This window comes from Aphelocoma coerulescens, chromosome 8, assembly GCF_041296385.1.
Source record: "Aphelocoma coerulescens isolate FSJ_1873_10779 chromosome 8, UR_Acoe_1.0, whole genome shotgun sequence".
In the NCBI taxonomy this organism is placed as follows: domain Eukaryota; kingdom Metazoa; phylum Chordata; class Aves; order Passeriformes; family Corvidae; genus Aphelocoma; species Aphelocoma coerulescens.
The window spans coordinates 15,613,402-15,641,021 of record NC_091022.1 but is presented as its reverse complement, the minus strand read 5'-3'; the positions used below and the strand labels follow the sequence as shown (position 1 = coordinate 15,641,021).

The window sequence follows — 27,620 nt, the reverse complement described above, 5'->3', positions numbered from 1 at the left end:
AAGCAGAAGAATTTGTATCTGGATTTAGAGCTCGACAAAGTAGCAGATGACAGAGATAGAAGAACAGGACAGACATGAGATAAAAGGATGTTATAAATAATACTATATAGAAATGTTACCTGTAACATGGGTGTGAAATACACCATGGAGGAATGTGGCGACTGTCAGGGCTCTAGGCAGAAGAGGAACATAAGTGCAGACACTTTTAAAAAAACTAACTTGGTAACGGTCTGCCAGCATTTTCTTGTGAGCAATTTTGAAGCTTGTTTAAACTTTGTACCTGGATCCTGATTGTAATACACTTTGGGGACTCCACCTTGTTCTGCGTATGGAGTAGTTTTAGATTTTACTTGGTGGCACATTTTATTCTCTTTGTTCAAAAGCTCCTTTAAATTTTGTTTAAAATTTAAAAACAGGAGAGGTTTGAGTTGGGAAAATGATGCCAACCAGGGATTTCAGTAAATTATCTATACAGGAAGTGAGACATCACTGAGGGTAAGTGACTCAGAACTGTCTTAATGAATATATTGATAAACCCTTGATTAGTCACAGCTTGGAAATGACGTACAGAAAAGCTCATTGATGGCCTGAATAAGAAATCTGTTTCATTTAAATACTGTTTCTCCTGCTGTTGAAAGGAGACTAGTAATCTGCTATGGAATGCTAAGAAATACTTGCTTTTTGTCCATCATTTAATTAATTTCAGTCTACTTTAATATGAGCCACTTCAAGAAGCTGTGGAATATAGGATAAATGATGAAAAAGGGAAAGAAACAGATTAATTACTTTCTGCCTGGCAGGTGAAGCTGATAATGTACTGGCTGTGACTCACCACCTCTCCTTATCTAAATCTCTACCCTTGGATACTGTTGGTGCTCGGCTGGTGGATGCTTTGGGAACTTCTGAAAAGTCCTGGATAAGCAATAGCTCTCTAACCCTGAGGAATTGTACAGATATGGTACTTACAAAGGGGCAAAACTTTTCCTCTGCCATGGGTTTGCCAAAATTGCTTCAGAGCAGAAGTGTCTTCACAATGTAAACACAATATTTACCAATTTACAAAGCGTAAGAGGTTTGCTTTGAAGTTAAAAACCCCCCAGTTCTTATTACACATTCGGGGTTTTTTTTCCTGTTTGTATTTGATACTCACACTGCATGTTTTGGCCTTTGACTCAGGAACTTTGGTAGAAAAAAGGGAGGGAAATTTTTATCTAATCCCTAGATGACCTTCAGAGGTTCCTTCCAATCTCAACAACTCTATGGTTCTGCTCATTGCAATTATGATGCAGTGTCATTTGCCTTCACTGCATCTCCAGAGTGGAGAAAGGACTCTTACAGACACTTCCTATAAATTCTGGGTTAACTTTCAAAGAAGGGAGGTACTGAAAAATGCTGGTTAAGCTGTATTTGAGTGTATTCTGTTTAAGGAATACTCTATTGTCATTAGTCCAGAAATTACATTATAAAATAAGTTTTGAGAACTGTGTGTATTTTTATAGAAGACTTCCAAACACATAGCTTTTCATTAAATTTGTACAGAAAGCATAGCCTTATAGCTTTCAGTTATAACTCAAGACCTCCCAGTCTTACATACATTGCACTAGCAATTGTGTCAACAACCTCCAGCTGCAGTATTCCTGTGTGGCAAGAGTTCCTCACCTGACTTAGAGGGATAAGGCACGCCTACAGAAGCTGATGCTACTTAATGCTTGTTTCTCAGTGCTGCCTTTCCCTGCAGAGTACTGTAGTCAGGCAGCTGCAAATGAGGCTGTATGTAGGCACAGCTCTTGGGAATACGGTTCCTGCTGGTTCTGAGGGTGGGCTAAGCCACTTCCAATAATTTGAGGTCTGCCCTGCAATGCAGCCCAGTAAGGGTGGACTTGTCTTTCCTGCAGCTATGGAAGATTAGATTCAGCAGAATGAAAGGTACTTTTATAACTATATTCCTTAAAAATAGGAGGTAGGGACTACTGGTGTCTGTTTACCAGAAAATGGCTAATTATTGCAGCCTATGGTTTTAAGCAAGGCAGCTTGATTTTGGTCTTGCTTGGTGTCTACTTCAGACTCTCAATTCAGTTATGATTCCACTGGATACCTCTGTGGATGAAAGAAAACATGCATACTGACAACAGTTTGTGTGTTGTTTGTTTCTTCTGTTCAAGTACATAGTAAGGGTGAGCAAGTAGTTTAAAGCCTAAGTTTTGGATTCAGAAGAAGCAGGAAGGAGGGCATGGTCAGGCTTCCGAAAAGAGATTGCTTTCACCCAAACTACAAAAACAACAAAGCTTTTGCTATTGATTTTAGAACTGCTTTTCAGCATTCAATACAACAGTTCTAAATAGTTAAATACTATTATTTTGAAGGGGGAGAAATAGTGTCACTCAGGAAGAACAGGTCTTAACAGATGTGTTGCTAATAATTCTCTTGCCTCAGATGCACGGCTTGGACCAGTGACCTCTACAGAGCCTTTCTAATTTAAATTCTGTGAAATAAATAAGCTTAAGACTTACACAACAAATAGGTCAGCTGAAAGTCAGATCACCACATCACATTCAAAGATGATGGAAACTAATGTAGCACACACAAACAATTTCCAGTCTGGAAGGGAACATCCTTCATAGACCCAGAATGTGCAAATATAAAACATTTCACATGTGAATGTAGTAAGTTTAAGCTGCAGTAAACACTTTGAAGACAACCTTGAATTATTTTACAGAAGTCAGAAACTGCAACGTTGCCCCCCATTGATACATGCTCTTTTTTCTCCTTTTAAAAACAGTGCAGGTAAATTAATATAGCCTCTCTGCACTCCATGGTGAGGAAGAAAGCATCCTCCATTTAGGAATAAAGCTCTGCTATCAGTAACTGGGATTGCAGACCAGCAGGCACAAAGACTGGGTGTCTCTCTACATAAACTAAAGCAAGGGTATTTTGAGTTCTCCAAGTGATGGTATAAAGGCAACAGACTGAAGCAGAGGCAGCAATAAACATGTGTGATCCTTTTTTGCCTTGAGAAAACGCAGGGATTTAGTGAACAGCTAAGGATCTCTGGTCATAACCTCAGAGTCATGAAGAGGGAAAGTGAACCTGGCTGTGAAGGATGTACATTCCTCCCCTCTTAAGTCAGTGTCACTCATTCCTGAGAGGTTTTTACAAAATTGTTAGATTAAATCCCATGGAAAAGAATGAACCTGAACTGCAACAGACCAGAGTTCTACATTACCCTTAACACAGGCAAAGGTGATGCTTATTTGGGAATAATTCTTGTGACATCTAATCTTTAAGACAGATAGCATAACAAATGAGACAAGATTGTCTACATACCTTTAAGAAAAAAATATTTATTTATAAAAATACAATGGGATCAGTTTGAGAAGTGTGGCAATAAATACAGTTCAAGGAAGAAAAAAAGCATTTCTACATGGATATATTATGGCACAATAAAAGGTAAATGCACCATCAATCATGGAACTTCTGTTGGCTCAAGACTTTGTACAAGCTCCCTTTTTAGTAAGACAACTATTTCTAAGTTTGGTCAGTGTTGATAATGGAATGAATACACAATCACAAATGCAGGACTTACCATTAGCAAACAATACCTTAAGAAACATAACAATGATATTAAATCACTAATGAGATATCTTGAATTTCATTGGCAAAGACCACATGTAACTTTAAGCATGAGATTCTTTTATCTCCTCTGGAGAAAAGCTGTAAATATGTAAAATGAAGGCTTAACTTGGTATGTAAAGACCTACTTAAGTAGAGGTTGTGAGAATGCATAGCTCCTTATTAAACAACCTGGCTGTACGAGAGCACTCCCCCTTTCACAGTATTCCTTTTACTTCATATGCAGTTATTGTTTATGCTGTAGACTACAACTGTTACAGCACTAAAGGCAACTAGACAGGGAAAGGGCAGAGAAAGGAAAAAGGAATGTATGTAAGGCAGTATTTCTTTAGGTACATTAAGCATAATGTGTAGGGAAGACAAGTAACAATTCCACAAGGCTAGTTTCGTTCTTACTGTATAAAATAATGGACTAATACTGAACTTTTGATGCAAAGCTAGTAATCAATGCCCTGGTCACTGTACTGACCATGGTAATCTCTTTGATAGTCATCTTGGTACTCTCCGTGATAGTCATCTGGGTATTCTGCCTGATAATCACTATCGCTGATTTCTGACCCGTTAGTTCCTGTTCCTTGGCTGCCATTATGAATGACAGGTTCTGTGGGTGCAGCACAGTACTTGGGGTCATACACTTGCCGTCCAAGCCCGTACACACTCATTCCCTTCTGTGAAGCTACTTTGTTGGTACCCATTTGTAACGAAATAGTTGAGTTATCCACAGGTTGTAATATGTGCTTCTGATCGTAGATGTCTCTCCTGGTACCTGGTGCCAGCATACCAGCCTAATAAAACAGGATTGTAGAGGTTCAGTAAGAAGGTCAAGAGCTGTGATTACTGGATTTATGGTTTCAACTAGTATGCCTCACTGAAAGTGCTGAAAATTAGGAATTAAAGTATAACAAAACACAGCACAGCAGCATGTGTTCACTAGTAGGTAAGTTACAGATTAAAGTCCTTGCAAAAAGGTCCAATTTATGTTCCTCTTTGGAAAGAATATACGAGTACTCTAAGATGGTGCCAGTAAGCAATTTCTTTTTTGCCTCTGTCTAGTTAATACTTAAAATGAAGTTACTGTTTTCTTCAGGCATAACACTGCCAGCAGGAAATTCTAGAAGCACCAGGTCAATTTTATGCCTTAAGACACTTAGCACAGAACACACTGGTTAAGGTAAGAGATTCAAGTTCCTCAATTACTGAATAAGAGCACAGCTGAACTATACCCACTCACTGCTGCCTGTTAGACTCTGCTACTGGGCACCACTCCAGGCTCTCCTCTCCCAGTAGGCTCAGAGCTGTGTCCACCCTGCACATGTCACACACAGTCCTGCTTACCTGACTGGCTCCTTTGTTAGTGCCCATCTGTAGGCTAATCGTCGTCTGGTCAAATGGCTTATCAGTTTGCATTTTTGGATCGTAGAGGTGTCTTCTAGTTCCATAAGCAGTCATGCCTGCCTGACTGGCACACTTGTTGGTGCCCATCTTTATTGGGGAAAGGAAGAGGTGGACAGAAGAAATTATTTTTATTTGTACATTAAGAACAGTCTAAGGAAACAAATATGGTTGGTAACTGTGATGGCTGATAAAAAGAAGTAATTTCAGTGCATGTTTTCCTCATGTAGTTTGACCACTACCTGTAATAAATTACCCTTTCTCCTTACTGAGTTTCAAAAGGAAAAATAAAGGCAACTGTCATCCTAAGGCATTTCAGTGACTGGCATTTGCCCAACTGCATTGCAATTGGAATGGATGTATGCCTCAAAATGTAGTAAGTAACTTTTACCTTGGACAGTAATGAGTCATTTATACTGCCACGACTTCTCTACCACAGGAATTTTAAGATTTTATTTTGGCTTTTATGATTACTAAGGAAAGAGAAGAGAATAAAAAGTTTCTACCATACAAGGAACTTCAGCTATCCAAAGACTCCTACTTTAAAACTACCTTAAAAGATGAGGATGATGCTGCTAATACTAGCTGTTCCTTTCCTCCTTATCACTCTTACAGAAGATTTAAAACAAACAAACCAACCTTCCAGGCAGTGACTTGAGCTTATAAAGCCAATCAACTGCTTACAAGAATTAAAACCTCATTCCTCCCTCCAAGATAAGAATGTAGTGTTATTCTGCACCTGGTTTTTCATAAACAATGTATCAGTTAATCAAAGCAAGGAAGTTATTCTCAAATGTAAAAAATTAACTGCAAACTTGAATTTCATACTTACCTGCAGGCCAATTACACTTTGACCAGCTTTTAGTTTTCCTGCATCAAAACTTCGTGCTTGTTTCTCTGCATATTTGACACCGATATCAATTGTAGTATGAAAACCTTTAGTTTTTGCCTATTTAGGGAGAGGGAAAATAGAATATTCAGTGTTTGAAGTGTATTTTCTGTCTCCACACCTTGAGCCTGGGTTCTCAAATGATGCCACAAGCAGGTCTATCTCCATGAGACTGTGCGTCAGGGCTGAGAGAAGGTACCAGTTTCCTATGCCATTTGAAGGTGGCACTCCAGAGCTACCTGAGTCAAAAGGATATTCTGCAGGGATTAGTGTTCTCCTGTGAGCCTCCCCTGTTCTGTGTAAGCACATGGAAGCAGTCAGGAAAGGAACCCTCACTCTGAACTAAGCCTTCCCTGGGGCATGTGGGAGCACACAGCCCTCTGAAGTGCAACCTCTGCAGTATCTCAGACTCTCAGTACTGTCTGTCCTCTCCTGACAGGCTGGACACTGTTTTCTGTATTTACATGGGTTGTAAGGGTGCATCTGAACTGGCCTGTGGATTTGGGCCAACTCCAGGAGTACAAATACTTACCAGACCTGCCAGTGCCACTAGAGTAGTCTGTACTTGAGTCATATTTCCATTTTCAAAAAGATCATTTGCTTCAAAAATATCATGTGGCTTCATGCCGTAGACTTGGATGGCTTTGATAAAATTCCCAATGTTCTCCAGCTAAACAGAAACAAAAAAGCCAGTTTTCTATACAGTGTTTCAAATCAGAAACTAAGTAATTTTAAAGCCTTCTGGTGTTGGTTGGTTTGTTTGCTTGTTTTACTCAAGTTCTTTGCCTTGTGCAAACTGGACAAAATAGTTGGCGTGGTTAAGAGTGACTGGTGGGAAGTCTGGGATTATTTTTTGTTAGTTTTAATACTGATTTCAGAAATCAGACTAAAAGGTTATCCAGCCTGGCATTCCTCCATCAGTGAATACCATATACTTTGTTAGAGTGGGCTTTGATAAGAAAACTTGTCTCAACTGTCTGTCCCTTCCAAGAGAAATTCTAATCTAAAACCTGCTTCAAAATTAGAAAATTTGACATAGTGTCCATGCTATTTGACTTCAGGAACTGATAATTTTGAATAAAATAAAAACATAACTATGTGGATGGGGTCCTTCTATGGACTGAAGGCATTATCTTGCTCACCTACTGGGACAAATAAGCTTTGGGGTTTATTAGCACATTTTAGCACTATGTGCTGTAGAAATTGGGAGGCAATATGGAATACAAAGAGTAAGGACCAAATCTCATCTTTCCTTCTGAAGTTTTAAGAGGTATTAAAACTTAAAAAAAAAATCCTCACCCATATTTAGAAGTGTTCAATGCCAAGAAAACAAGGGGGCTGACATAACAGTATTAAGCTAGACCCAGCAACAGCAAAGGCAGCAACCCTTCCAATGCTTGTTCCAAGTGCATGGTGCATCCTCTCCAGACACATTCTGAGGAGGATACTTCATACAGAGATGTCTAGGTACAGGCAAGCTGTTGACCTAATACCTTGCAGCACTGCCTGGATGGAAAACTCAGTTGCAATTTAATAAAACGTAAACATCTTGGTTTTTTAACTGGGAAAAGGCCTTGCTATAGGGCTCTAAGTTGTTCTTCCATCTGACACTTCCCTGAGCAGCTAAAGTGCTGCTATTAAATACAGGTACTCAACTGCCATTGATGAACCACCTCAGCTGTAGCTGCATTCTGTTAAACACTGTTCATGTCTGCAGCATCCTCAACTCTTGGATATGTATCATATGTAAACTTGGTGCTACTAAGATTTAAGATGTACCACTTTAACAGCAAATTTGTTAATACAGAACAAAATAATTGTTTGGGGGTTAAGGGGGTTAGAGGTGTAGTTCTGAGGTTGGGTTTTTTTTTGTTTTACCTGGTGCCAATTTAGTTTTGATTGATTAATTTTCTTCACTGATCCTGGCTGCAGCTTATTTATAAGCCTGGGGAGGTGAAAAAGAGGGAAATGCTTAAACAATAAATCTCATCCTTATACCATCTGTGCAGGCATTATATAATACTTTTACTCATGCTTTATTAGTTGCATTAGTTTCATCAAAATGGTTAATTTCTTGGTTCATACAGTGGATTAGCTCAGGTCTCACAAGTCTAACAGACTAACAATTTTTGTGTGCCATTTGATTACTATAGAAATGAGTTATGCCATTAAATTTAGAAACACTTAGAAATCTTAGCTGCAATATAAAGGAGATTTAAGTGTTCATTTTTCCAACAGTTTCAAAGAAGTTGTCTCCTGTCCTATAGTCAGCTATGTTTGACTGTTATTGTTGATGTCTTTTGAAAGGGAATCTTCAGAAAGTCCCTTCTTAGTTCCTTGAAAGTAGAAAGCTCCTAAAAATAAGGTTACTTAATAAATGCTTACTCGCATAAGATTATGCCATCTTTTAATCCCAGTTGAAAGTTTGCACCAATACTCAGCCCTGTAACCTCTTCTATCCAGTTACGCAGATCTTCTTCTATCTGGGGGTCATATTTCAGGGCAATCTGTAACACAAGCAGTTATAAAGTTACTTCAGGAGAGAAATCTCCAACTCTTCCCCACCCCAGTTCCATTTCAGAGTATGCGATAGCTGTTATCCAATAATTTTACTGCTGGATTTTTAAATGGTATTTTATGCATCAGAGTACAAATGTAACCACTTTATCCCTCTAACTATAATTTTCATGGCTTTACTAAAGGTCTATTTGCAAAAAGCACTTTGAAGCATGTAGCAGTTTTTCCTAGGGTAAGAATTCCTGGAGATCCTGAAAAGTCTTTTGACAGCTGCAGAGGAATGATTTTTGAAAAAATATTTGACTCAAGCTGTACTTTGGCAGGAAGTAAGGAAGGGAAATAGTATATTATGAACACAAGTATTCCGAATTGCCATGCCATCAAGTACTACTACTCACATGTAGATTTCTACATGAAAAATTTTATGTAATAGATTTGAAGTTATTCACCTGAAGATTATAGTGGCTTTGCTTTTACAGCTAGTTTATGATTAATGGAGACAACCTAGTAAATTTTCTCCTTGTTGCTACAACATTAAGAGTTATCTTGCTGGGGATTCTGGGAGCTGCATGGGTGTCTTGGTTTATCATTAACCTTTAGTATCCCTGCTATTTCTTTTCTCTACGATCTTCCTGGAAGACTCTTTTGGAATAAACTGTGATCTCATATTTTAATTGCAAAGAAAGAAAACCTGCAATAATCTTTGAAGTTAAAGGCATCAAGCAGAGACCCAGAGCTGTTAGCAAGATGACTTAAAAACTCATTTTCCAGATGTTCAGACTTCACTACTCTGTAAGTTTATGCTTCAGTCACTAGAAATCAATCCATGTGAAAGGAATGCTTAAAACCAGTGAACTTCAACAGCACCAGCTGTCAACAGCATCCGTGTTCCTTCACTCCGCCCTTTGTTCCCCTCCCCTGAAGGCACCAAAAAGCAGCTCCAACTTCCTTCAGGTTAAACCTGTCACCTTTGCAATCCTTTTCGCTATTGGCAAGTTGGACAAAATGGATTCTATCACTTGAATCATCACTACTTTTTCTGCAAACAAAACAAGTTATCTGAGCACAATTTTGTGTGAGATAAATAACCTCCACTGGTGCAGAGGTTGGCAACACTTCCACCTTCATTAATTGTCTTGCATGGGTCAGTAAGCAAGGTGGGAAGTGAGGTTACCTTGAGAAACCTGACAGGCAAGCACAGAATGTACCTGCAGTATTTCTAACACGTAGAAAATCAGCTCGGCTACACCAGTTGCTTACAAACTCCTGACAAGAAACTCATGTACAGCCTATCACATTTAGATCGAAATGTACATTTGAGACTTTATACATATAGTTTTAAGACTTCAGCCAAGAAAAGCCAGCTATTAGCAGCTATATTTATACTGCAGGAGATTATAATTCCAACATATCTGAATTACTTGGATAGAGGCAATTGCTTCATTTTGGTTAGCATTAGTAATCCCTGACTCCAAACTGACCAAACTACAAATTACAGTACTCTGTTCTCTATGTTTCTTCTAAGGGGAATGGAAAATTCCTGTATCTCTGGCTTTACTTCAAAAACTTGTCTGAGTAATACTTATTTTCCTTAGACTATTTGTAATAGTAGTGCTATGGTGCCTTAGTTACAGATGAGGATAATGGACTAACCCATTCCTACATTCAGATCTTGACTAAGGTGTAAAATTTTGGTAATTATTTTGTACAAGATGACAAGGAAAATTTCATAACTTTATTTTTTAATCAAACCTTTTGGATATTAGCTAAGATTAGAAGCAGACTAGGAAAGCTAACTGAAGGTCACAGCTTCAGACATGGCTGTGGTCTCCCCTCTTGAGTGGCAAATAGCCCCTCTTGCACTTCCCTTAAGTTTAGCACCAGCAGCAGCACAACCACATTCATTTACAGTGATAGCAGGTAGTAATAGCAGGGGTGGGTAACATCTTGAAAATGGTGTATGAAGAAGTCAGCTGTCATCTTTCTCCTTCCTAACCTGGTGATTAGCTTACAAATGACTTTTCATGGATATTTTTATTTCCTGTGGAAGCCAAGCTTATGTGATCACAGCCTTAATTTGTCTCCCCAGTAACATCTGGCAGAACCCAACTGGCTTGTTCAAAATTATAGAAGAGAAGCAGTCTTGGACAGAATTGAGTCAGTTTAGATTTTGTGTGAAAATAAATATATGTGCAAGGGAGAAAGATACCAAAACATCCCCCCCAAAAGACTGAAATGTAGCATTGTACTCTTCTTACAAATTAGAGACCTATTAAAATCTTGCAAAAGTGACCTCACCCACAAAACTTTAAGTTACGTGTACAGGCAAGACATATAGTGTATAATTTATTTCTGTACCCCACTTCAAATGAAGGAACAGGATTTATAGAAAAGCCAGAACTTTCTATTCTGATGCTTCAGTCAGAAGACGGCAGATAATTTGGGCTGGTCATTCATAAGCTGACAGTTCATATTGTGATAAAATCACCATTCCAGCATGCATGTGGGTACAAAAAAGGGGTTGAGCTAATCTCCTCCACAATTCTTTAGTTACATATATAAAAAACATTGTGCTTTCTGAAAATTCAGGCAGTTTCAGTGTAGCCTAAAGACAGTGCTAACCATCCTGCAGTTGAAATTTTCTGGAATAGAACTAGATTGTTTCTACCACTTTTGTTTATTTTTAAACACTGGCAGTATTTTTTTTCTTTCAATAAAAAAAAAAGGAAATTAAGTTTGTGATCATACCACCAAGACACACAGTTTGAAGATTAAACTTTTCTCTCCCAATATTAAAAAGAAAAAGTAAATATGGAAGCCAGTAGGAGTGAGAACCCTGAAGACTTCTGGAAGTGGGGCTATTTTAATCTTTCATGGCAAGCATATAAAAGAAAAAACATGACAGAAATTTTCCTCATTTAATACTAAGTGCATTCCATATGTGAGATTACAACTGAACTGAATATTAAATTGCTGACCCCATTGCTTGGGGACCTTAGAAATAATCAGGTGGAATTTTATCACTTCTGAAAAACATGTACTTTATGTTGGAGTACTTTACCATGTGTTCAAATCTTGAGCTTTTCAAGAGGGTTTGTTTTGGGATATCACTACAGTGGTTATCTAGAGATAGGAAGTAAAAAATGCTTATACACATGAGACTTTTCTTATTGCCACTAAAAGTGTTACTATTAAATCTCCTAGTTTTCAAAGTTGTCTTCACCTACTGCAATGTTTGACTTAAATATGATAACATTTTTGTTCTGATTTTTGAGCTAGTGGGAAACTAAGTTACAAAAAGTAAAAATTGGTGCTAGTTTCTCTGCAAATTATAGTCAATCTACCTGAAAGCTAGTGATGTGGAATCTTTAGAATCAGGCTTTAAACATGTGAGAAGAAGGGATTAAACAGGGAGAGTAACAGGTCAGATATTACCAGAAGCAAGGCATTATGCTTACTCTAAATTCTTAGCTCTTCTATTCCCAATGGCACAACCAGAAGTTATGTAACACTCTTAGTGAATATTTCATATTTTCCACATGTGGATATCAGAGTTATTCCAGTTTTCCTTTGATTGCTATCTATGAGGTGAAGACAGAGGCTTTGATATAAATGTAAAAAATTATGTCTTTTTCCATTACTGCTCATCAACGTGCCAACATTTGATCCTTTATAAATACTTCATGGAAGATACTTAAATCTTACAAGTCTACAGCAAAAGAAACCATTGTCTACTGAAGATGAAAGCAGCAGCTAAGTAGCTTCATTCAAAGTATCATCAGTGCCATGAAAAAAAAAGCTAGTTTCAGAATACTGTAGAAATGATTCAATTGTAGCAATGGATATAAGATTTTACAGAAGTTTAATATAAGATAGCAGAAAGCCAACTGTTAATTTTTTTCCTTTCTTCTGAAAAATATATAAAGTTGTAAATGTTGCTCTTTTTGTTGACACTTCAGAGATACAGGTTTAATAGTTAGAAATATCTTCGAAAGGAAACTAATGTTTATACAAGTGGTCAAAATTATAGGTGATCCAAGGTTGTGGAAGGAAAAGACTGGGTGTTACTTGCCTATTACAAACTGATATACATGTGTTTATGCCAATGTATGTATGCCTCAGGCTGGAATCCTTGGGTTAAACTTGATTCCTTTGGCAACTTCACACCTGATCCTCACACCTAGTTCTGTTCAGGTAGGACTTTCTGGTTTGGGGCATGTTAGAGGGTAAAAACCCTCCCTCAATGTGTAGTACAGGGACAGTAATAATCATCACTGTTTTTATCAAGCTCATGAATTCCTGGAAGGTAGTGAAGTTCTGCTGGCCAACTTTAATGATCTGTCTGTGTCCCTTGAAGTTACTCAGTGTGCCTGTAGCATGTTTAGTTTGAGTGATGATGTTAACCAGTACTTCACACCATAACTGATATCATATGGACTTTCAGTTGTCCTTTTATACTAATCTTTTCCAAATTACACAGTACACACTGTACACTAAGGGCAAGGCGTATGCCAAATCTCCAGTTTAAGAGTTCAGCTGGCTGTATTGCTGCTATTCTGGAAAAATACTGTAACAGGATCTCAAGAAAGAGTTTAAGCACACTGCACTTCTTTTTACACTGGGACTAGCAAACACAAATCTTACTAAGTTAAAAAGCAGGTATAAAAGATAAAACTTTCAAAGTTAAACATTGTGTCGTAACAGCTTGCACTTCTTTGTTCTGATGAAATTTCTGATTAAAGCTGCAGGCTTCCTTTCCTCCCCAGCAGGAGTCAAAGGTTTAATGTACAGCATGCTAAATTTAAAGTACTAGTAGGCATTTGAAAAAACTTCTCTCTAGTCATAAGTTTTGACAAGAAAAGCCTGTACTTGTCAAAGTGCATCAACAATTCTATCACAGAAACTGTGTTTGTCAATAAAACTTAAGATGTATATACATATTAAACTGCAGCAAAGTAGGTTGTACATTTTGGTTTTCCAAGGTAAATAAAGTACAGGGCCATGTACAGCAAGAGAAGTAACCAGGACTTTACTCCAAGATAAGACAGCATTAGGAAGATGTTACATATATGCTTTTTCACCAAAGTGAACAGAAAAATATATAGAGCCTTAAGTTTGGATTTTAACGTTCTTCATAGGGCAAAATTTGGTATGGCCCATATTCTTGCTTAAAGTGACACAAAATTACTCTTTTTAATTAAAAAACAAGATTGAGTAGAGAAGGCTTACTGAATTTCTAATAAGTATAGGAGCATATTCATCTTATACTGAATTTAATTAATGTCTATCCAGGGGGTTAATATTAATTTTACTTTTACACATTTAGATCATAAACTACTGAAAGCAAATAAAAACAACAAATGGAAAACTCCAGGTTTTAAGACCTAAGGTTGTACAGTTTCAGTTTTAAGTAGCAATTTGTTCCTGTATCAACTTTTCAATCCGTATTAATTTGGAACTATCTGAGTGAAACTGAATTGCTGTGGTTTCAGTGCTGCCTTTGCAAACATCCTTTGCATTGAAATGAGCACTACCTTCAGCAGCGATTTGTCCTGCTGAGGCCAAAGACAGCAATGATGATACTTGTTTTTTATTTGCTTGGCACTAGTTTGTGATGAAATCTTTTTCCTACCCCTTTTAAGGCTTTATGATGGGGTATGGGGAAAGATGAAAGCAAAATTCTCTCCTGGTATCAAGACAGAAACAGCTCTTGAAAGTCCTTACTGCTCAGAAGTGGGGAGTCAGGCAGACCACAGCCAGTCCCAAGTTTTTATCCAGAATTCCTGTTGATCACCTGGTGTTCCAGAACACACTTTTGAATCACCTATCTAAAATTTACACAGCAAAATATCTGGGAGACGAAAAGTGTTAAGAGCTTACTGGCTATGTGAGTAACCAAGAAAAAGGCACAGAAGAGTAAACTTCTCATTAAAGGAGAGGGAGAATGACTTTCTAATTTTTTTCTTTTTAATTTTACAAGCAAGCTAAAACTTTCTTTTAAAATCCTATGGTGTGAATAGATTACTATACATATCTAATCTTCAGCTTCAGAGGTGACAGAGAGTGGCAAGGACATAATCATTGATTATTTAGTCATAGCGTAAATAAATAGCACACCCTGTAAGTTGAGACAGAGAACCCAAGAGTGGAAAAATATACAGTTTGATTTTTACTGAAAGTGGATAAGAAGAGGAAGTGACAGGGTACCAAGGTGATTGTCAAGGGGAGCTTCTTGCCATTTGAACTATCAACCCAATGAGCTTTCATCATAAGGACAAATTAAAATTCCCTGTTAATTTCATGTACGAACTCACCTGGATTGCATGCAAAAGCAAGTGTCAGAGGAGGCATAGTTGTGCACTAGAAACCCAAATGTAAAGGGAATGTGACAATCCAGATGAACACCAAAGGGGAAAGTACTTCAAAAACTCAAAACCACCATTCAGTATGCCCTGGTTTTTGAACATGCTTTTTTTTTTTCTGTCATTATGGACTGTTGTACAGAAAGGCAGAGAACGCTGCATTAAGACTGAAAGATCTCACTATATCCCAATATGCTACTTAGAACAAAAACTTTACAGATGTATCCATTTTGGTTAATATTCAACAGTAATTTTTTTTTTATGTGTAGCATAACTGATACCCTGCCAACATCTCACTGTTTTCTCTGTAAATCAAAATTTAGGCTACAATCTTTAAAGAAGAGATGGATGAGCATTAATCCAAAATTCTTGGCACTCTTCTCATAGGCACAAGTTTAAACTCTGAAGTGAGAATGAACCATGCCTCAAAGTTTCCAAGTCATCTTACAAGTACAGATACCTGTAGTCATGCATGGTGCTTGCTGCCAGATCAGCTGGCTGGAAGAACAGTGTTCTCCCCCCTGGCTGTGCAGTAGGACTTCATGACATTTTGCAAGCTATTCAAGAAGCCAGTGCTATCATCTCTTCCCCCAGAGTGCACCAACACTTGGGACACACGCCTGCCCTTGGACTGAATGCTGGTTCCCTCTCGTTCTCAAGCAGCTATTGCAACACCCTCACTTATTCAAACGTGTTCTCAGTTTTTCTTGCACTTCTTGCTCTTATCATGTTTTGTCAAAGTCACAATTTTCTGGCTTTTAACTCCAATTTTCCTTAGTCATCAGCTTCCACTGTCAACTGTAGCACCTTCTGGTCATGCCACCATACATTATACTTCTTGGTATTGAGTTCCTTTGCTCTGTTTATTTAGTCTGTATATTGCTGAACTATTTATATTTCTTCACAGAACATGGTTCCAGTAGTATTCACTACCTATTATTTTGAATCACTGCTGGTTTTTGTTTCAAAAAACCACTGGGATATGAAATTTCTTCTCAGCTAAAACACAGCTGGTCCAACCCAATGAAGAAAAGCCTGTTAGTCCCTGATGGGAACTTAATTCTCCTTGCTCTGAAATCCACCACCAGTATGACTGATATGACACAGCAAATCTGGGGCAGGCTCTGACATCACAAGCAGCACTATCTCCTGAAACAACACACTGAGTGCTGCATGGAAAATCCTGGTAACCTGACAGACCTCAGTGATGCCTAGTTAATCTTCTTTTGTGGGAGAAAGGAAAAAAAATCATACAGAACAATCTGGTGCATAAACAGAAAAAAACTCCAAAGCATCTGAAAACAATTTAGTTTTTCCAGTAGCAACCCAGGAAGCATCTCCTGAGACAATTGTTACTGTAACTCTGGTGGAACAGTAGTTCTCAAAGCCTAGATGGAATCTGCAAACAGAAACAGTAACATCAATCATCACTCAGTCTTTCTCAGAATACTTTTTTAATCTATTGCTACTACAGAAACCCAGGAAATTATATATTCTTTCAAGCTTATTCACTTTTCTCCCCAGTAGAATGCCTTTTAAATATGTAATTTTATAAGCGAACTGTATTGTGACTTGGTAGCCCTTCCCCAAGGCCCAACTGTGCTGACAAGTCTTGCAAATTTATCTTCCAAATAGGACTACAGAATCTGATTATTTCAGTCTGAGTCTCTCTCCACACCTTTTTTCTTTCTTTTCAAACCCTCTTCACTTACCAAAACCAGAGTAATTATGTTCTACAGCAGCAAGCAGGTAACTGGTAACTCAAACACACCTCTCAGAAAAGTTGGCTAAAGAAAGTGCTGTAAAATTTACTCAAAATGCACATTCCTTCTGCCTCTCAAGCATAGGCACAGTCCATGCTGCATTTCCTCAGCACTTTTTCCAAAGGTAAACCTCAAGACTCTGCTCTTATCTCTCTAATTTGCCCGCACCCAGTAAGCTCAGGTACTTGATTCCTTGCTGCCAGCTGTGATGCCAGACATAGGCTTGACTGGGAAATGAACAGATGACATGGCAGGTCCTGAGGCAACAGGCATTTCCCAGTTAATAGTGCTCAGCGTTTCCCACCCGACTGCAGTGACACTACTTGGTTGCCTGTCAGCCTGCACCAATTTAACTCCATGAACTCACATTAGCTGAGCAGCCTCACTGAGGGGCCTGTGATAGGTATTCATACAGAAAACACAGATTCTTCTCATTCTTACTGCCATTTCATCCTTGCACATAACAATTCAATTTTGTAATTTAGGTGAAAGATATGATTTCTTGAGAACTTCCTTTAGCTGCTTCTAGTAGTAAGAGCTGCCTAGATTTATCTTTCATAAAGGTAGTAGATCAAAATCTTTCAATTCATGCATTGCATGTTTTTCTGGTTGAGGTAATTTTCCCCATTGCTAGTTTTCTTAGCAGAAGCACAAGAAATGCAGGTTTCACACCCTAAGCTTTAGAAGACTTTGTTTATCAACAGCTTCATACTCTGGTTTTGCTTTACTGCCAGCAAAAATATTGCAAGAATGAACTTGGCACAAAGAATGAAAGACAACGATAATCTGCTGCTCCTGGTCCTCCACCTCACCCCCTCCTGGGTATATCTCTGACCAATTTAAGTTCAGTAGGTGATGCACAAGGCTGGTTATAATCCAGGAAACATTCAAAAATATTTTGGATTTGGCCACCCAGACAAGTCGTGCTTTAACCACATAAAAAATGTTTTAATGATTTTTTTTAAAAAAAGGTTGATGGCCATAAACACGTTAGAAAATGTTTATTTGATTTTCTAATAATATACATCTTTAAGAAGAAAGTCTAAGAAAAGTAAGACAAAGTGACAAAATTTATGATTATGAACTTCTAGCTCAACTTTTTATTTAATTTTTATTTAATGAAAATGTAGTTTTAGTAACGTACAAATCAAGCCATAAGCCTACTACACAGGAGTTTATGAGTAAAGAAGAAAGTACAAGTGTGAAAGCAGAAAAGACAGTCAAACTCCAAAGTAACAGGTTCTGATTCAATACCCTGTAGAAACTTTCAAAGCAGTATTTTTCAGCAATTCAACACAAGCAGAAAGAACAGCTGGCACTGCTGGGGGTGGGTAGGAGATGCACATACACACTACATCCAAAACTCAGGATGCTACAAGGCAAGCTGTGGTGTCATTATGCTGCACACCTGAACTGACAGATTTGAAATACCCACCCAGCAGAATGGGGGCAATGCTGTGCTGCAAATGACTGCGAGATGTCTCAATCCTCAATTATTTAAGGTTCCATAAGTGTTCTGTAGAAGAAAATGCTCAGGTGCACTGGCTGACTAACTTTGTTAGTTATGTTTTGTTCCAATACTGTTCCATTCATTCAAAGACCAGTGCTTTATCTCTGATATTTAATCTCACAATCTTTGTTTACTTTTTTATTAAAACCATCTAGATTCTTTCAAATAGAAGTAGCTTTCCATATCAAAGACATTTTCATACCATCATTTATTAATGATAAAGGCTGCTATCAAGACAGACCATAGTAAGAAGGCATTAGTCTTTATTTTCTTCAACAGTTACTTGTACTTTTTACTTGTATAGGGCCTGATTAATACAACAATGTCAGCAAGGTAAGGGAACAGCTTCTTGTGAAATTAAGCAAAGAGCATTTAGTCTTAGCACACCAGATATGTGCCTGAACTACACATTCATGAACTATATCTTCATTGACTTAACACTGTATTGACTTCCAATTATGATATATAATGGAACTTCTAATTGATCCCCCACAGTGTTATGAAGTGAACCAAAGCAGTGGCAGCTCAGCCTGGTCACACAGCAGGAATCACAACAGGAGCTGCAGTACAGGTCCTGCTCCAACACATCCTTCTGCTTGGTGTGTACTGGCCTGAGCTCTGACTTTGTGTTCTGCCCACGCTCAACACAGAAGGGAAATACTCCGGTGGGGTCTATGTCAGCAGCAAGGCAGGAGCTGCTTTTCACCATGAACTTTTAACTATAACCAAATCCCTTCCCAAATGCATGTGTATTTTATGCCTCACCTTTTTCTGTGAAGACTTCTAGTATTTAGTCAACTGATTAGGGACAACAGAAAAATACTTTTTAATTAAATTATTCTTATTCAAGCAAAATCAGGGATACTAAGATAAAGCTGTCTGTAAATAAGAGGCTGTAGCAGTGGAAATATCAGCAAGAAAGCAATATAACAGGAGAGCTTTTGTAGCAGGAAAGCAAAGTAAGGTTTTTACAATAGTGACATCCAGTTTTATCCTGGGAGGAGCTATGGTACAAACATGCAAAGCAGGGCAAGATTTGTTTAGAATCCATCTATAATTCAGCCAGCTAGGATTTTCAGGAGATCAGATTCCATCTTCATGCAAGCATTTCTGAACAGCAAGAAAGCGCAGAAATATTTCGGTTTTGCCCAAACTTAGGAAACCACTTGGTGTTCAGATCCTGTGTGTATGCACAAGCTACATACTGTTTCACTTCACTGTACCTCTTAAGGATTACTCGGTATAAAGGTCTGCCTAAATAAAGTCCTCAAGAAAAATCCTGTGTTGACCCCAGAAGACAGGGTTGTGTCTTGGAAGGGAAGCAGCAAAGGCACTGAATGGTTAAAGTCTGGTTTCCATGAGCAAATGAGTATCAGTGACCAGGGCAAGCTCAGGCTCCCAAGGCTTAAAGCCTGCTTGGCCCAGCTGCTGGGACCGGGCAAGGCGCTGGGGAGAGTCCAAGCAGGGCACTAGAGCGTGGCTGTGACAGCAGCACTTCATCCTCGCTTCAACGGCCTCCCCATACTGCCAGCTCCTCCAGGGGCACCAATGCCTGCCAGCCTTTGCCAGTTATACATCCAGAATAGCGTCCACTTCGGGTAAAAGAGAGTTTTGTATAAGCAGCAAGAAGTTTAATTAGGTTCCCCCTCTAAATATCTACTAAAATCTGAACAGGTTGGAGGAGGAGGAGGGGGAAAAAAGAGGGGGGAGGAGGGAAGGGTGGCTTAAAAAAAAAAAAAAGTCCCAAACATGGAACCACCCACCTGAAGAAAGTCAAAACAGTTTTTGAGAAAAACACTGTAGTTCAACCCCACTAAGTAGAAACAATGATATAAGTTACTGTGAGACACTACTGCAGAACCAAATGTATTTACTCAAAAGAGAGTATGTGCTGCTGAACATAGCTATACAAGTTAACAGTTGTTTAGAATCAGATTCTTACAAAAAGCATTTTTAAGCAAAAGTCTCTGTTAAAGAAAAAAAGAAGGATTTTCACATGATCTCACTTAGAAAAAATCTGTTTCAAATTGCCCTACGTGTCCTGGCCTCAAGCCCATTTTTACTGAAGGCCTTTCCTGTACAGTTCCATAGGGGATGGGAATCTCTACAAAGTTTGCCTTAAAAGGACGCGTCAGATGCCCAGTGTATACCACGTTATGCAGCTACAGAAGCTAACAATTCTGAGTACAAAGAAGTGTCTATCCTTTATTCTCCAAGGCAAATTATAAACTATTTGCAGGCAAGAAAAAGCATCCAAATTAATGTTCTGTCAAAAAAAAGACAAGGTGAGACAAAAATCAGTGATGTGCTGCTCTCCCACAAGAAGGTGTGCATTCATCTGTTTTATGGGTATTGACTCAGCAACAGGACTATAATCAGTATTTTTCTCTAAATTTTAAGCTAAGTCTAACTCTGAAACCACATAAAGACCACATTCATTTGTAAATTTTAAACAAGCAAGCATTACTGTAATGCAAATCATAGTTTTTATTTTCTGAGGCTGCTAATCCCATTTAATTGTCGTGACTGTCAAGCTGTTTGCTTTCTTCAGAAGTGTTCTAGTCATAGGAGGTACACTGTGAGCTTGCATTCAAAGGATGCACAATACTTATCTCAGATCCTTAAAAAATAACCTTAGCAAGTTTTATGATTTTCTGCCACCAGTGTAAGATTTACTAGAAGGTTATTAATCCGCCATAAACAAGGTCACTGTAATACACTTTATACAGGCACAGAAAATGCTTTAAATTTTAAAGTGCAGACACAGTGTGCTTACTAAGGTTAAACATAACAAAAGTTTCAGCAAACATCCTCACTGTTCATTTACTGGTGCCCCATGCTGGTGCAGCACTGGCAGTCCTGTCTGTGCTGTCCCCGCACACAGGAGCAGACTCGTGTGGTGCTCCACCTCTGCCTTGAGGTTCATGAGGCAGCAGGAGCTAATCCTGGCTATGCCACACCATTCATCACCTTCCTCCTAGAAAAAATGGTGTAAGATGAGAGGCAGAACTGGAAATTACACCCCTCACTCAGGGCTTAACACGGGCAGTGACACCTGCCCTGCAGTTCAAGCATGGCCCGCACTGCTTCATGCCTCAGGTCTGAGGACTCCAAAAGATAACTGCCAACTTTGCAATGAAGTGTCAAAATTTACTGGGGTTTTAAACCACTGGGCAAAGGAAGTTAACTCCTGTGTCAGTGGTTTACAGCAACAGATGTCCCCGGGGCAGCCACTTTCATGTATCTGTTTAATCTACTCTGGGGCTCCTGAGCTGTGACACTGGACACAGGGCATATCTACCAGGCAGGGTTGTGCGAGGGCTCCCACAGGCAAGTCTCGTTTGTGGGCTTGGGCAAGGGTGCAGAGCAGGCATGAGTGCTAACATCCAAGCTGCTGGCAAGAGAAGTGTTTCTGTGGCAAATCACTTGCTTCTGCTCATTGTGAAAAGAGATGTATCCCTGCTATGAACTCTCAACCCAATGCTACATAGGCTCCATCGCCATCAGTCTGTACCTCTTATTAGTGCTGTAGTATTAATACTTCTATTGAAGTAGCCACAGAATTGGAAACCTACACTTGATCATGCCTAAGAGAACAGACCTGTCCTGAGATTGTAATAGTGAAAGTGGAAAATGGATTAGACACATCAAGGTAGAGTAGACACACTGAGACAGTAAAGGATGAAGATGAGTGGAAACATTGTAGGTAAGATTCTCCACTGCTGGCTTATCTTGCTTGTCTAAAAACAACAAAAAAATCTAATTAATCTGCATTAATACCACTTCTCAGTCAGTATGAGAACCCTTCACACACAGGATTTAACACCAGGAGAACACAAATTAATAGGTTACTACAGCTTAATAAAGCCAGTGTATAGATGCTGAAGAGGCTAGCAGAGAAATTTTCTACCTTTTAGTCTCCTGTGAAAGTCTCTGTTCTCACACAAACTAGCTGAGACAGTTTGCTATTTTGTAAACTACTTGCAGGTGCAGAGCATTGTGAGAATGCAGTGGATATTGTTTTGGTTCATTGAGAATAATATTTTGAGAATGGGAACTATTTCTCTCAACCAATCATTTTGGTGGGAGGTTAATCAATAGGCCAATCATGTAATTTCTCTATTGCGAATCATGCTATAAAAAGACAGGTTTTTGGCATTAAAGAGTCGGCCTCGACCATCTTCTCTGACCTGAATTTGTGTTGTTCTTCGTGCCCTCCCTGCAGACAACAGTGACACCAGTGATTCACTGGTTTCAAAGAAAAAAAAATCCTCTGCAGAATTTCCAGCAAGAGACTAAACTCATGTTTCAGCAACTGAGGTGCAAACACGTTCTTAGAAGTGCAAGAGGCATCTGCCCAGAAAAGGAACACAGCATGCTTTGGAAGTGGAGGGCAGCAGGACCATGCTCAAGTAAGTGTTGTTGAATGCAAGTAACTGAAATTTAACATTGTCAGTCAAAGTAAAACTAAGCATCAGAAACAAGTAACCAGCAGAGAAATTGTAAACAAATAGGAGATTTCTCATACATCTTTTTAATGTATCAGCAACCAATTTAAGACTAACTGACAAAATAGATGGTTTCATTTTTTCATATCACCAACATGTTTTTAAGCTATGCACATAGTTATTGTGCCAAACATTGATTGATTGTAAGTTTAACTATGGAATTATTCTACTGTCATATTTATGTTTCATGGACAGTTTTGCTGTTGACTCAATTATCAAAACTGTATCATTAAGTACAAAGTTATGCAGTTTACTTGAACTGTAGATCTGTTACCAATGTCTGTATCTAGCTGGAAGAAAATCACAGTTCTTTGAAAAAAATACAAAAACTGGACACAAAGAGAAAAGTTTTAGTGCTTTCCACAGTGAAACTGATATTTAGCTAGGAAATGTTAACTTCAAGAGCTATGATCTACTATCAGAAACCATGAATTAACCAGAGCAAACTGAAGTTTAATGCTTGCTTCTATAAATTCTTCTGCCACTTTCTCTGAAATTCCATTTTCAGTATATATTTCTATTACAATATTTCTAAGAGCACTAAAATATTCGATTTTTTTATTTATTCCCCATGCAACAAAATGAAGATAATGCAGACGGTCATGCAGGCTGATTTTATTTTAAACTAAACATCTGAATTTAATTCAAAATTTGTAAATGAAATATATTACTTTAAAAGTTACATAGCTGTCTACGTGCAAGAGAGAAGGAATGTGGAGATCTTATACTGCCACTTATGATGACAGAAGATATTGTCCTCTGCTCTCAAAGCTTAAATTTTCACTGCCTTTATCCACTACAGTCTCAATATTTATTACACCATTTCAGGCAACATTAATAGAAATGCACTTTTATCAGCAGCAAACATTCTTACCTAGGGTTCATAAAATTTGGTGGGCAAATCTAAAGGTTCGTTAAAGGGAAATAGTCTAGAGGAAGTACGGAATGGTAAAGCAAATATATAGTAGGAAGAGTTGCATTTTAAGAATGGAAAAGGATATTTTTCTATTTTGAAAGGAGGGATGAGAAAGAGGAAGAAGAGGGCCTAACAGCTGAACCACAGCCAGCCAAAACTTATCTCACTATTAAATCACTAATTAAAAAATCTGAAAGTTAATTATTTTAATCTGGTTCCCAGATAAAAATATTTATTAAAAGAAAAAAAGTAATTTCTGGAGGACGCAATTAAATCTGTTTATTTGGTGTGTAGCAGGTAAAATAGAGGACAAGAATTTTCTTCTCAGCAGTTTCAAGAGGAACACAATAATCATACTTAGGGCTGGTTTGCATTATTCACCACAGACTTCAATTATTTTTCGTTAATCTGAATTTGCCCTCAAGAAGGAAAGCAGGAAACACTACTGCCCTCCTGCACACTTGCAAAATAGGGAGATATTTTGTTTACAGGCTTCACTTGTCTAACAACCTTCCCTTTAAAAAGTTTGTTTCCCCTCCTTTTCCATCTTGCTAGGGCTTGACCTTTCAGGGTGGCAGCTGCAGGGATGGGATAACTCACCTCAGTTATTCCGCTGTCTTTAAAAAGTTTGTAAAATGGCACTGCCCAGTGACAGCTTCCTAACACAGGCATGGCTCAGAAGGAAAGTCAGGGACATGCAATAAATGCTATGCAAAATTTAACTCCCCATACAAACCATACTCCTGCCCATCCTTACTTTCTTATGAAGATGAAACTGGCACTGCATCAAACATAAGAGGAGGGAGAAGATAAATGCCTGCCCCATACAAATAACATTTCCATGGGAAGGGTGGAGTCACTAGGAAGCAGCTGAATGAACTGGAACCTCTCCTCCTGCTGCCCAGTGTTCCTGTTTGTTCCACACCTTCTGCAGCGAGACAATGGAGCATAAATCAGAGACAAATATAAAAACGAGTTTGCAACTTTATCTAATTGCATCATCATCTCATGCTATGTCAACCTCACATACTGCAGAAACTCCCCCATTGCTCAAGAAGAAAATTATTTCTTGCCTGCAGAAGAAACCATCCATTTCAATCAGTTTAAAGGGCTCCCCACTGAATATTTGTTTTGGATCAAATATCTTCTGTGATCTCAAGCAAACAGGGAATTAGCTTCAAAGGGATTACACTAGTTAAGACTACCTACACATTTCTCATGCAGACAAGTTTCCTTACAGCTGGGAACCAGTACACAAAGTCCATGTTTTTTTTGTAGGAATGAGGAAAAGAGACCCCTAACAGAGACCAGACACCATATTGGTGTGAACTAAGGTAAGAAGCAAAACAAGAGAAGGGTGGAGCCTCAAAAGGAAAAGAAAAAAAAAAAGGAAAAAAAATCCCTGAACACCAAACTAGACATAGATTTTAAGCTTAGAGACTGAATCCTGAACCTCAATTAAATAAAATTCTTAAAAAGTGTCAGGACATGTTATATTCATCTATTCAAATACCACAGCAAACAAAAGGTCTCTCTGAACACTAATACAATGTCAAATGAGAAAACAAAAACCAAAACCTAAGGGTTTTTTTATCCAGCACAGCTGGACCCTCAGGCAGCATAGCTGTGAAGCTGTCTGTTTTCTGCAGTAAAACATTGCTTGGGGATCAGCACTGAAAATTTCAAACAAGGGTATCTAACACTATCATTCAAGCAGGGAGGTACTACAGCTACTTACAAACATTACCCTAAGAGCACATTAAAAAACCCATAACACAATAGTTTGCACAAAGGCCAATATTTTAGAAAGCATGATTATAATCAGTAGCAAAAACTGATCCTCCAAGAGTTGGAAACTAATTCTTCAAATCTTCATGAAAGAGAAAAATCTGGAAAATGGCATTTCTGATTTTTACAGAGACATTATCTGCTGATCCTCTAAAATTATACAGATGAACAGGCAGACACACATCGAACCCACAAACACATGCAAGATACTAGATTGGAGGTACACAGTGTATCTGTATATAACACAACTGCTTTGAAATTTGATCTCTTACAGTGAGAACAACCTTCTAAAAGCTCAAGGCTACATCTCTTCTGGAGTTTTTGCTGTTCATTGGTGGCTTTTTTGTTTGCTTGGGTTTTTTGAAGGCAGATGAGTTCATTCCTCTTTGGTGCACTTGAATTATTTTCTATGGCACTGCTGCAATGACATTTCCAAAGAATGCAACAGAAACCTGCAAACAAATAAACTGGAGCTGCCCCCAAACATCCATCCCTCTGCAATATTTGCATTGAAGGCAGAGAATGTGAGTGAAACAAAACTCAGCAAAATGAAGTAGAAGGCCCTTTGCATAAAGGTGTGAAATACACCAGTTTCAAACCCTCTGCTAATGCATGGGCTTGGAACAGTTCCTCAGGAGGGCCTAAGGAGGCTGATGGCAATAAGAAACTGAAAGAAAGAACAAAGAACTAACTTCTTCCCATCTTGTCCCCATTAAGGGATCCCTGTTAAGCCTACATAATTTTGGCAATAATTTTTAAAGTAGAAGAACATCTACTTTCTTCCTAATTAACACGCAATAACACACTACACGTTTTAGGCTTTTTTTAGGTTTGGGGGTTTTTTTGGTTTTTTTTTTTTTCAGTGTGTAATGGTGTGGATAAATCACTAAGTTTAGATGCTGGAAGCAACCACTCTGGAAGACATTTGGTTACATGATGTCATCAAACTTTGCAGCAGAACCCACAACCATCCTAAGAAAGCCAATAAAGAAAAAAAAAAAGCAAAATGTTATTTTGTAAAGCATAAATTACAATGTTTAAAGGAACGACTTTTCTCCCTACTCTCCTTTCTACTCAGCTACAAGTAAAACAGGATTTGGGGATCTGCTGAAGCCTGAAACCAGGCATGCGTGAGAAACAACCGGTTATTAAATAATACCAGGTTTAGACTTTAAGCCTGTGAATAAAGATACTGAGCACCAACTTATCCTCACTTGTTTAGCGGTGTAATTTTTATTGCAAAGGTTTTTCCTCTTATCAGGCAATTGTTCGCTGCAAGGTAGCAGCCACTATAACAGGACACCATGAGACACCTTTTGTTCCTAAGAATATGAGAAGAACCGCAGCAAAGCCGCGCACAACCGGCGCCCGCCGCTCCGGCCGCGGGGCCCGGCTGCTGTCAGCCCTGGCTTTTCTGCCGCTTTCAACCACAGCCCCTGGCACGGCGGCGGCCGCCGGGCTCTCCGTGCTGGCTGTCCCGGCTGGCGGGGCTCCCCGCGGGGCGCGGGCCGCGGGACCCCCGCCCGCTGCCGCGCCGCCTTTGTGCGCCCCCGCGGGCGGGGCGGGGCGGGCGGACAATGCGCGTCTGTGCGGGCCCCGCGCCGATTGGCCGCGCGCCGCCCGTGCCCATGATGTCATGCGGCTGGAATGCGCCGCGCGGGGGGCCGCGAGCCGCGCAGCGCCCGCGCAGCGCCCGCACCCCCCCGCGCATCGCCCCGCTCGGCGGGACCGCCCGCGCCCTGCCCGGCTCTGCCCCGCCGGGGCACCCTGCCCGCCGCGCCGCGCCGCTGGCTGTGGGACTGCTGCGGCCCCTGCACCGCGCCCCGCCCTGTCCCGGCGGGAGGAGAAGGGACGAGCGGGATGTCCCGTGCCAGGGCTGCCGGCACGGGCAGGTGCAGCCCGGGCGACCGCGGGAATCGCGACTCCGCACACGGGTGCGCCCGGCGCTGACAGCTCTCCGGTGCCCGCAAGTTTCCCGAGCGCTGCCGCGAAGGACAGCGCTATCCCAGGCCGGCGGAGGCGCATCTTGCGCGCCTGCACCGCGCGGGGCGGGCGGGACCCCCGCCGGTAGCCGGAGGCAGCGGAGCCCCGCGTCGCGCCTCGTCCCGTCCCGTCCCGTCCCGCCCCGCCGTCCCGGCGCAGACAAAGCCCGGCGAACCCCGCGCTGCCCGTACCTTGTTCTTGACCTCGGCGGAGAGCCCGTAGGAGGGCCCCTTGTTGAAGTGGGTCATGTCGGCGGTCTCCCGCGGTCCGGGGGCGCTGATCGCAGGCGCTGGCGGCTCCGGGCTGAGATGAGAGTCCGCCCGCGGCCGCGGAAAGTTCTAGTCCCTCCCCCCTGGCCCGGC

The 27,620-nt window shown here is 39.9% G+C and overlaps 1 protein-coding gene and 1 long non-coding RNA gene across 3 annotated transcripts; one reads left to right on the top strand and one right to left on the bottom strand.

Moving 5' to 3' along the window:
• Window positions 1-786: 786 nt before the first annotated feature.
• LOC138113858 (uncharacterized) lies at window positions 787-26,825 on the top strand. Of its 2 annotated transcripts, none has more exons than XR_011152365.1 (4): window positions 787-1,926; window positions 22,289-22,475; window positions 24,766-24,821; window positions 26,139-26,825. It is a non-coding gene; the product is annotated as an uncharacterized lncRNA (long non-coding RNA). The 2 variants fall into 2 exon arrangements; XR_011152366.1 differs by having other exon boundaries at window positions 25,550-26,825.
• On the bottom strand, window positions 3,322-27,620 carry CNN3 (calponin 3). Its single transcript, XM_069022691.1, has 7 exons — window positions 27,450-27,620; window positions 8,297-8,418; window positions 7,790-7,856; window positions 6,444-6,581; window positions 5,855-5,971; window positions 4,966-5,112; window positions 3,322-4,415 (listed from the first exon to the last, which is right to left on the bottom strand). The coding sequence occupies exons 1-7, from the start codon at window positions 27,504-27,506 to the stop codon at window positions 4,068-4,070; spliced, it is 996 nt and encodes a 331-aa protein (XP_068878792.1). The 5' UTR covers window positions 27,507-27,620; the 3' UTR covers window positions 3,322-4,067.

What these genes read in the sequence shown, in the direction of transcription:
- CNN3 (XM_069022691.1), bottom strand. Translation starts at nt 27,506, where the DNA reads ATGACCCACTTCAACAAGGGGCCCTCCTACGGGCTCTCCGCCGAGGTC. An exon ending in GATGGCATAATCTTATGCGA is followed by an intron (nt 7,857 to 8,296) that starts GTAAGCATTTAT and finishes TCACCTCCCCAG; the next exon opens with GCTTATAAATAAGCTGCAGC. An exon ending in CTAACAAAGGAGCCAGTCAG is followed by an intron (nt 4,416 to 4,965) that starts GTAAGCAGGACT and finishes CTGTTTTATTAG; the next exon opens with GCTGGTATGCTGGCACCAGG.